Below are 9,860 nucleotides of genomic sequence, written 5' to 3'. Positions count from 1 at the left end.
GTATCCAATGGCGGATGTCCTCATGAGACAAAGGGAGACACAGGCACACGGGAGTAAGCCACGTGATGGCGGAGGCAGGGGTCGGAGGGATGTGGTCCTGGCTTAGCTCTGCTCCCCACCCCCGCCCCCGGGAGGCGGCCAGGGGCTGCGGTCACCTGAGTTCCCCTGGGATGCAGCTGGCCTCTGTTTCAGGCTCATTCCTGGGCAGATCTCCGGACCAGGCCTCGTGCTCCGCTGACAAGGCCCCTGAGGAGGGAGTGGACACTTCCCCCTTCTCAGAGGTGGCATGGCACAGCCCCGACTCCCAGTTGCCTGAGTCTGTCCACGGGTGCTGTCCTCATGGGGAACCCCACGTGAGTGCTCTGCCCCCCAGAATGGGTCCTTCCTCAGCGACCTCCCAGCAATGACCATCACCCAGGACTCCAGGTAGCAGCCACAGTACAAAGTGTCTCCTGAGATGGCATTTTCAAAAACAAAGGCGGTAGTGGCACCCTTTCCTAGAAAAGCCAGCCTCCCCCCCAAGGCCTCTGGCCGGGGACCAGTAACCACATGCTTGTGTGCCCTGCCTTGGTGGCCCGCGTGGGGACTGACGTCCTCATCTTTGTTCCCGGGCCCTGATGACCTCAGCCAACTGTGGACACTTGCTGTGAATTATGTGTCAACGTGGTCCATTCGCTCCATTACCTTCCAGCCTCCTTGGGGATCACGCGTGTCAGGGCAGGACTGAACACATGGGGCGGTCAGCAGCTACTGAGGCCACAGCACAGCTCTGCAGCGGCAAGCAGCCACATCTGGGACTGGTGGTCACTCAGTGACCAGTCCACCCCTGGGGCTGGTGGTCAGGTTGAGGCTGGTCCACCTCTGGGTATTGTCCACTCCTGGGGCTGGTGGTCACACAATGACCAGTCCACACCTGGGGTTAGTGGTCACTCAGCGACCGGTCCACCCCTGGGGCTGGGGGTCAGGTCAAGGCTGGTCTGAAATCACCAGCCCGGAAGTCCTTGACCTCCATCCCAACCCCCGGGACATAACCTTTACTGTAAACCACCTCATTCTTAGTTTGACCACCGCACCTCCCTGCCTGTTATCGAAGTTTATATAAATGCCATCCACCAGGGCATATCCTTTCGTGTCTAGCTTTTATCCATTCCGTATGTTTGTAAGATCCATCCGTGTCAGCTTTTAAATTACTTTAGTTTTTATAGCAATGAAACATACCTAACACAACTGACCACCCTCACCCTCTCTCAGCGCACGGCTAGCGGCGTGAGGCATGTTCACACTGCTGTGTGGCCGCCGCCACCGTCTTCTCCGGGACTTTCTCATCTTCCCAAACTGACCCTCCGTCCCCTCCCCTAGCCCCAGCCCCACCATCTACTTCCTGTCTCTGTGACTCTGAGTCCTCCAGTGTGGAGGAGACTTGTTGCCAGGCCTCTCACTGGAGCTGGGCCCCTGCCCATGACCCCCAGTCATGAGGTGAGCCCGGCTGTCAGCCTCCTGGTGGGACAGGGGACACCCACAGCCGACTTGCCAAGCCTGGCCCCCTCTGGAGCTCGGAAACCCGCTGCTGGGCTCACGAGCACGGAACCCGCTCACGTCTGTCCATCCTACCAGGCCTGATGCCCCAGGTTCAGGTCAGGGTTCCTGGGATCACTTAGGCACACTCAGGGGAGCCCTCAGTCTCATTTCAAGCCAAGGGGGGGTCTGAGCAATGTGGCCAGGGCCCCTCCTCCCGGGATCCTCCTCCAGGGCCCCTCCTCCTGGGCACCCTCCTCCCACAGCCCCTTCTCCCATGGCCCCTCCTCCCATGGCCCCTCCTCCTGGGCCCCCTCCTCCCATGGCCCCCCCTCCTGGGCACCCTCCTCCCACAGCCCCCTCCTCCCATGGCCCCTCCTCCCATGGCCCCCTCCTCCCATGGCCCCTCCTCCCATGGCCCCCTCCTCCCATGGCCCCTCCTCTGGGGCCCCCTCCTCCCATGGCCCCCTCCTCCCATGGCCCCTCCTCTGGGGCCCCCTCCTCCCATGGCCCCCTCCTCCCATGGCCCCTCCTCTGGGACCCCCTCCTCCCATGGCCCCTCCTCCCACAGCCCCTCCTCCAAGGACCCTCCTCCGGGGCCCCCTCCTCCCACGGCCCCCTCCTCCCATGGCCCCTCCCTCCTGGGACGTTTTCCCAGTGTCAGCAGCTCAGAGGTCACCGGTCCATGGCAGGCTCGGTGACACCTATGGGAAGAGGCTGCCATGAGTCAGGGAGCCTGGCTGCCTGGGGCTGAGTGACAGGTGCACCGGGGACCAGCCTGTTGGGGCGACAGGAGGGATGTGTGATGGGGGGACATCTGCAATGGGGGAAGGGGAGGAGTTGAATTGATGTGCAAAGCGGGGGGAGGGAAGAAAACAAACTAAAAAAATGGGCAATGGGTCTGAAGGGACAGCTGCCAGAGGAGGAAACAGTGGGGCTCACCGGTGTCACAGCCAGGTGAGCACAGGGGACTGGTGTGCACAGGCTCAGGCGTGCACAGGCTCAGGCGTGCACAGGCGCAGGGTGCACAGGCACAGGCGTGGACAGGCACAGGGTGCACAGGCGCAGGCGTGCACAGGCGCAGGGTGCACAGGCACAGGCGTGGACAGGCACAGGGTGCACAGGCATAGGCGTGGACAGGCGCAGGCGTGCACAGGCACAGGCGTGGACAGGCTCAGGCGTGCACAGGCTCAGGCGTGGACAGGCGCAGGCGTGGCAGGCTCAGGCGTGGACAGGCGCAGGCGTGGCAGGCGCAGGTGTGCACAGGCTCAGGCGTGCACAGGCGCAGGGTGCACAGGCACAGGCGTGGACAGGCACAGGGTGCACAGGCATAGGCGTGTACAGGCGCAGGCGTGCACAGGCGCAGGGTGCACAGGCATAGGCGTGTACAGGCGCAGGCGTGCACAGGCGCAGGCGTGCACAGGCGCAGGCGTGGCAGGTGCAGGCGTGCACAGGTGCAGGCGTGCACAGGCTCAGGCGTGGACAGGCGCAGGCGTGCACAGGCGCAGGCGTGCACAGGCTCAGGCGTGCACAGGCGCAGGCGTGGCAGGCGCAGGCGTGCACAGGCACAGGCGTGCACAGGCGCAGGCGTGCACAGGCTCAGGCGTGCACAGGCGCAGGCGTGGCAGGCGCAGGCGTGCACAGGCGCAGGCGTGCACAGGCGCAGGCGTGCACAGGCTCAGGCGTGCACAGGCGCAGGCGTGGCAGGCGCAGGCGTGCACAGGCGCAGGCGTGCACAGGCGCAGGCGTGCACAGGCTCAGGCGTGGACAGGCGCAGGCGTGCACAGGCGCAGGCGTGGACAGGCGCAGGCGTGCACAGGCGCAGGCGTGCACAGGCTCAGGCGTGGACAGGCGCAGGCGTGCACAGGCGCAGGCGTGGCAGGCGCAGGCGTGCACAGGCTCAGGCGTGCACAGGCTCAGGCGTGCACAGGCGCAGGTGTGGACAGGTTCAGGTGTGCACAGGTGTGCACAGGCACAGGCGTGCACAGGTACAGGTGTGCACAGGTACAGGTGTGCACAGGTACAGGAGTAGGCTGCGTTTTCCGAGGCTGGACTCAGGGAGGTCTGCAGGGCTCTGAGTGCCCCCCAGGGTCTGGACATTGCACCCAAACTCTGAAACCCGGAAGCCTGCCTCAAGTAGAGACAGCACCGGGCCGGGTGACACTGGCTGGTACAGGATGGGACCTGCGGGTGAGCCGTCCTTGCCCAGACGTCTCCCATCCTCCCCTCCCTCCCCAGACAAGCTCCCTGTGCCGCTGGCTGGTTTAGCTGGACAGAAAATAGCCGTGCCGTGCATGGCCGGTGTGGGCCTTGCAAGACTCCTCTTCTTGGTGCTTCTTGTTCCTGAACCCGCTCCCCTGGACATGCCTTGCTGGCCCGTGGGGTCTGCGGCCAGGCCCACGCATCCCTCCCACGTGGCCGTGGCCAAGCATCCTGTGCAGATGTGGCAGCAGCAGGATCCGCACGCCTCGGCGCTGGCTGCACTGGGCCGTCCCCGCATGGGGCTTCATGTGACGGGAAGAATGTGCCACTGGTGGGCAGGCTGCTGGCCTGGGCGGAGCCTCTCTGCTCTCAGACACCCCCCTTGCTAGAGCGGAACCCTGTCTCCGGCCCAGGCCTCCTGGGGGAGAAGGGAATGCACCAGTGGGTCCCCACGCATGTCACTCTTCCGGATAGAACCCACCAGGGGCCCTCCTCCTGCCCTCTGTCCTCCGAGGCCAAGAGAGAAGGCAGCACCTTCTGGGAGGAAGCCCCTGCATGCATGGACGCCTCCCGTCCGCATGCTCTCTGGCCCTCTAGCCCGGCTGGGGCGGGAGGCAGCGGCCCATCCTTCCCCTGGGCTTCCCACGCTCTGGCCAGACCGGTGGAATCCGGCCCAGGGGAGACTCACGCCACTGAGGTGGGGTCCTGGGGACCCCTTCAAAGACCCCTTCTTAGGTCAGCCGGGAATTTAGACCTTGAAGCCCCCACCGCTGCCGGCTGGACCCCCGGTGCCCGGCTCGACCTGGCTTCCTCAGCAGAGGCACCTTGCCCGTGCCCGGGCACACCACAGCCTGTCCCCCGCCCTGTGCGTCCTGATCAAACGGCAGCGACAGGAAGGGAGCCGGTGGGTGGTGTGTGTCATGGTTGTTAGGGTGCCCGGTACCTTCTTTACCTGACAATACAATCGTTTTTCGTCATGGCAGGGAGGGGGAGGTTAGACGGGGGGGGGGGGGGGGGGGGGGTTAGACGGGGGGGAAGGTTGACGGGGGGGGGTGAGGTTAGACGGGGGGGGGGTTAGACGGGGGGAGGTTAGACGGGGGGGGGAGGTTAGACGGGGGGGGTTAGACGGGGGGAGGTTAGACAGGGGGGGCGGTTAGACGGGGGGTGGACGGGGGGGGTGAGGTTAGACGGGGGTGGGGTTAGACGGGGGGGTTAGACGGGGGGGGGAGGTTAGATGGGGGAGGGGGAGGTTAGACGGGGGGGAGGTTAGACGGGGGGGAGGTTAGACGGGGGTGGGGGTGGGGGGTGGGGTGAGGTTAGAGGGGGGGGAGGTTAGACGGGGGTGGGGGTGGGGGGTGGGGGGTGGGGTGAGGTTAGACGGGGGTGGGGGTGGGGGGTGGGGGGTGGGGTGAGGTTAGACGGGGGTGGGGGTGGGGGGTGGGGGGTGGGGTGAGGTTAGACGGGGGGGTTTGACGGGGGGGGTGAGGTTAGACGGGGGGGGTTGACGGGGGGGGAGGTTAGACAGGGGGGGTGAGGTTAGACGGGGGGGTTTGACGGGGGGGTGAGGTTAGACGGGGGGGTGAGGTAAGACGGGGGGGAGGTTAGACGGGGGGGTGAGGTTAGACGGGGGGGTGAGGTTAGACAGGGGGTGAGGTTAGATGGGGGGGGTTTGACGGGGGGGTGAGGTTAGATGGGGGGGGTTTGACGGGGGGGGTGAGGTTAGACTGGGGGGGGTTGACGGGGGGGGTGAGGTTAGACGGGGGAGGGTGAGGTTAGACGGGGGGGGTGAGGTAAGACGGGGGGGGGACTGGAGCGTGACCGGTGACCGCACACACTGGCCCCCTGCGCCCACAGGGTCTCGTTCCCACTTCCTGTGCTCAAGCGAGCGCTCTCGGTTTGGATGATACAGACTGGCCGTCTGGGTGCAGCGCAGCGTCTGGGCGCCTCCCTCACGCCCACTGCAGTCTCGTTCTGTCCTGAGCCTCGGACCCTGGGGGCCCAGTTCCCCTGCCTGCCACCACGGGTACCCGTCCGTCAGGGGATCTCTGGTTGGGTTGGGCTGCAGGAGCCCCCAGGCCAGCCGCAGCCCCACACTGAGCTCCACAGCCTGGCACCCCGGCTCCCTCACCCCACCCCAGCTCTGGGCTCAGCCCCCCTCTGCAGTTCCTCGCGGGCGGGGACAGTGCATCGCCTTGTTCCCGGGGGTCACTGTTGGCGGCTCCTCCCCAGCACCCTCCTGGGCAGGCCCGTTCTGCCCCCTCCCTCGGAAGCCAGCTTTCCGCACTGGCGGGTCCCGGGTGAGTGGGCAGCTTCCTCCAGTCCCTGCCACAGCCCAGCTGGCTGGACGGAGGATCCGGACAATGAGCTGGAGGCTGGGCTGCCCGGGGGGGTGCCCACTGCCCCCGGCTTGCCTCCTGTCCACATGAAAGGCTCTGTCCTGGCACCTGGCCCCTTTGGAAGGGACACAAAGCCCTCCACTGCCCAGAGCCCGAAGGGAGGGGCCTGGTATCTGGAGCCCTTGTCCTAACACTGCCCGGCTCAGCGGTGACAAGCTGACCCTGGTGCTGGCGGGCGGGGGCGAGTTCCCCTCAGCACCCTGAGAGCGTGAACCCTGAGGGAGAAGCCCCTGGGGGTTGGCGCTGACCCCTGCCAAGGCTGTTTGCCCATGTCTCCATGCCGGAGACACCATGGGGAGGGTCTCAGCTGTGCCACTGTGGAGGGAGAGGCCGGCAGGGCCCACTGCCCCTCGGACGGGGGTTGCCAAAAGGACAGCAGAGCCCCCTCCTTGCCCTGCCCGGCTGCCCGGCCCCGAGCGCGGGAGCTCGAGAGGAAGTCTGGTCCCTGTTCTGAGGGAAGGGGGCAGGTGGGGGGACCCTGGGTGGCGACCCAGGCTGCGGGAGGCAGGGCACTGACGGTGGTGGTGGGCATTGAGCCTGAGCCTGTGTTGGTGGCCGTGGCAAGGCCAGAACCCGCGGGGAAGCGCCCTGTCGCACGGGACAGGAGGGGTGACAGGGAGGTGGCCCGTCAGCACGTCCTGGGTGGACCCCAAAGGAAGGACACACACTTTCCATGTCACCTTGTATTTGGAGATAACAGTAGCTCACCTGAGGTTGTGTGGACGAACACAGAGAGGTCCCCCAGCTTCCCCATCCCCGCCCCCCGCGTGCTGGCATCCGCACGGGGCCCCCAGATGCGTCCGCTCTCCAAACCCAACGTGGCGATCTGTGAATGGGGTTCTCTCTGGAAAGGGTCTTCGCAGATGTGAGTAAGGGGAGGGTGGTGAGGCCATCCTGGGTTACCCAGCCCTTCGTCAGCGACCAGTATCCTTGTGGAAGAGAGAAGGGGAGAGACGCAGACACAGAGGAGAAGGCGTGTCAGCCAGAAGCAGAGACCAGGGGGATGTGGCACAGGCCCAGGGACGCCTGGAACCACCAGAAGCTGAGAGAGACCAGGGAGATGTGGCCACAGGCCCAGGGATGCCTGGAGCCACCAGAAGCTGAGAGAGACCAGGAAGGACCCTCCCCCCCACCCGAGACTCCGGGGGAACGTGGCCCTGGGACACCTTGATGTCAGGTTTGTAGGGCCCAGCTCTGCGGGAGAACAAGTCTGTTGTTCTAAGTCACCCAGATTGTGGTCATTCGCGACAGCAGCCCCAGGACGGTGATGATACTGGGCAGGTCTCCCGTTTGCTCAGACCCTGCCACCCACAGGAAACCCATGCAGGTCCAGTGAGGGCTGGGCTGGGAGAAGTGTCCCCAACTGTCCCACCAGCCTTCCTGCTGTCCGAGGGCCCTGCATCCCCAGCAAACTCACGCACAGGCGGCCGGCAGCTGGGGTTTCCTCTACCTCTTGTCCAGGAGGCATGGGTCTGGGGAGACAGCGCCGGCTCTCAGAGAGGCCTCTCCGGGGCCTCCACCCCCAGACCCTTGGGCTCCGTGTGTCTGGCCACACGGAACCAGCCGTCCCCCAGAGCTCCTCCCCGGAAGGAAGCCGCGGGCCCTACCTTGTCTGCTCAGGTTGATGATGTTCTGCTGACCAAGTCTGTATTTTCTGCAGATTCTCTCAAACCTCCCCAGGAAGCTGGGCGTCAGTTCCGCTATCCGTCCTGCGGGCAGCACGACCAGGCTGCGGGTCCCTCCCTCACGGGTCATTTGGGAGGATGTGTGGGGAGGGTCCCCCGGGGGGGGGGCCCTCTGCAGCTCCGAGGCTGAGGGGCGTGGCCATCTGGGCCCGGGCCACCCTCCCTCACCCCAGGATGGGACTTGATTGTGGGGAGACGGGTGGTGGGAACCTCGGGGTGTGGTGGACCCCCTCCCTCCGCCCCAACAGGACGAGTCCTGTCTTCAGGGGAGAGGGCCTCAGGCACCCCCCTGCCGCTCCCAGGCGGACGTCCCGGGGAGGCGGTACCGTAAAGAGCGAGCACTTGGGTCTCGGTGCCGTTCCTGACGTTGCGCAGGTAGAAGGTGGAGTACAGGTTGTAGTCAGTCTCCAGGAGCAGGACCCTGTTGTCCCCCTCGTCTGTGTGGAGGTGCGGCTCAGAGCAGCCTGGCCCGGCCAGCACCACGGCTGGCACCCACCGGTTAGCTGCTGGGGTGCTGTGTGTGGCCGAGGGGGCACAGGGTGGGCCGGGTGGGTCGTGGCAGGAGGGGGACTGCTTGAGCACACACTACCCACTCAGGAGTCTGCAAGTGTTCACCGCCCCTCCCCCCCCAGAAGACTGAGCCAGCGGCTTTCCCAAGCAGGGGGGCTCGTGAAGCCTCCTGAAGTTGTGCTGTGCTAGGCTGGGTCCTATATCATTTAGACCAGGGGTCCCCAAACTTTTTACACAGGGGGCCAGTTCACTGTCCCTCAGACCGTTGGAGGGCCGGACTATAAAAAAAACTATGAACAAATCCTTATGCACACTGCACATGTCTTATTTTAAAGTAAAAAAATAAAACGGGAACAAATACAATATTTAAAATAAAGAACAAGTAAATTTAAATCAACAAACTGACCAGTATTTCAGTGGGAACTATGCTCCTCTCACTGACCACGAATGAAAGAGGTGTCCCTTCCAGAAGTGCGGCGGGGGCCAGATAAATGGCCTCAGGGGGCCGCATGCGGCCCGTGGGCCGTAGTTTGGGGACCCCTGATTTAGACTCAACTCCTCCAGGGGCCCCATAAAAGGCCCGAACTCCGAGCTCACTGGGAAATGGCCAAGGCCCCAGGGTCGGGGGGGCGTCCACTTACAGACCAGGGTGTATTCTCCCTCCTTCTCCGTCTTCTCGCAGACGACGGCCACGTCCGCGCACTCCCCCTGCAGCCTGCACATGGGCTGGGGCTGGGTGAGCTGGCCCTGTGCCCCCCCAGCCCGCACCCCTTCTCCTGTCCCCGCCCCACCCTCCCGCGTCTCCCCCTGCAGTGCACCCGGTCAGCCGCTGGCCCCAGGAGGCTGCACGCGTCTGCAGTGAGTAAGGTGGAGTCCAAGGACATCACCAGTGTCCCTGGGGTGCGGGGGCCCCAGTGTCCCCCGTCCGGGCAGATCTGGGTGGCACTCACAGGAAGCGGAAAAAGAACTCCAGGCTGCCGTTGTTGACACTTTTTATATTTTGGATGAAGACCCTCAGGTCCCCGTGTTCTCCGATCCGTTTCACGTCATCCGAAGCCATCGAGATGGAATACCAGGCCCCCAAAAGCTGTCGGCAGAGGCGTCGTGGGTGTGGCGGGGTGGGGAGCAGGCAGGGTGGCTCTGGGACTCCTCAGTGCCTCCCTCCTGGGGGGGACAGGCCTCTTGGGGGGCCACGGCTCCCAACCAGGGCCACACTCCGTCCTCCAGAGACCCCGCCCACCCTTCCAGGCTGCTGCCCCCGGCTGGGGAAGGAGAAGTGGGCTCCCCCCTGAGAACAGCACCTCGTCACAGGTTAGAGACCCAGGCTGAGACAGGTGTGCTCCCCCCCGGCACCCTCAGAGGCCAGCTCCCAGACCCAGGCCCACCTTGGCCATGTCGTAGTTCCTGCGCACCACTGACCGCAGGTTGAGCTTCTGGGCGGAGACCAGGCTGGGCCCCAGGCCAGGCAGCAGCGGCGGCAGCGGCAGCAGCGGCAGCAGCAACAGCAGCAGCGCCATCTCCCCTGGGGGCGCTTCGCCCAGCCGCCCCTTTA

At 65.2% G+C, this 9,860-nt stretch overlaps 1 protein-coding gene across 1 annotated transcript; it reads right to left on the bottom strand.

Moving 5' to 3' along the window:
- Positions 1 to 6,911: 6,911 nt before the first annotated feature.
- Positions 6,912 to 9,797, bottom strand: LCN9 (lipocalin 9). Its single transcript, XM_066365557.1, has 7 exons — positions 9,694 to 9,797; positions 9,259 to 9,395; positions 8,950 to 9,023; positions 8,125 to 8,235; positions 7,721 to 7,822; positions 7,535 to 7,585; positions 6,912 to 7,042 (listed from the first exon to the last, which is right to left on the bottom strand). The coding sequence occupies exons 1-6, from the start codon at positions 9,700 to 9,702 to the stop codon at positions 7,560 to 7,562; spliced, it is 459 nt and encodes a 152-aa protein (XP_066221654.1). The 5' UTR covers positions 9,703 to 9,797; the 3' UTR covers positions 6,912 to 7,042; positions 7,535 to 7,559.
- Between the last annotated feature and the right edge of the window lie 63 nt (positions 9,798 to 9,860).

Source organism: Saccopteryx leptura, chromosome 2, assembly GCF_036850995.1.
Source record: "Saccopteryx leptura isolate mSacLep1 chromosome 2, mSacLep1_pri_phased_curated, whole genome shotgun sequence".
Taxonomy (NCBI): Eukaryota; Metazoa; Chordata; class Mammalia; order Chiroptera; family Emballonuridae; genus Saccopteryx; species Saccopteryx leptura.
Note: the sequence above shows the minus strand (reverse complement) of the source record. Positions and strands in the feature narration are given on the sequence as shown.

What these genes read in the sequence shown, in the direction of transcription:
- LCN9 (XM_066365557.1), bottom strand. An exon ending in CCAAGTGCTCGCTCTTTACG is followed by an intron (nt 7,823 to 8,124) that starts GTACCGCCTCCC and finishes TGCTGCCCGCAG; the next exon opens with GACGGATAGCGGAACTGACG. An exon ending in CATCAACCTGAGCAGACAAG is followed by an intron (nt 7,586 to 7,720) that starts GTAGGGCCCGCG and finishes CTGTCTCCCCAG; the next exon opens with ACCCATGCCTCCTGGACAAG.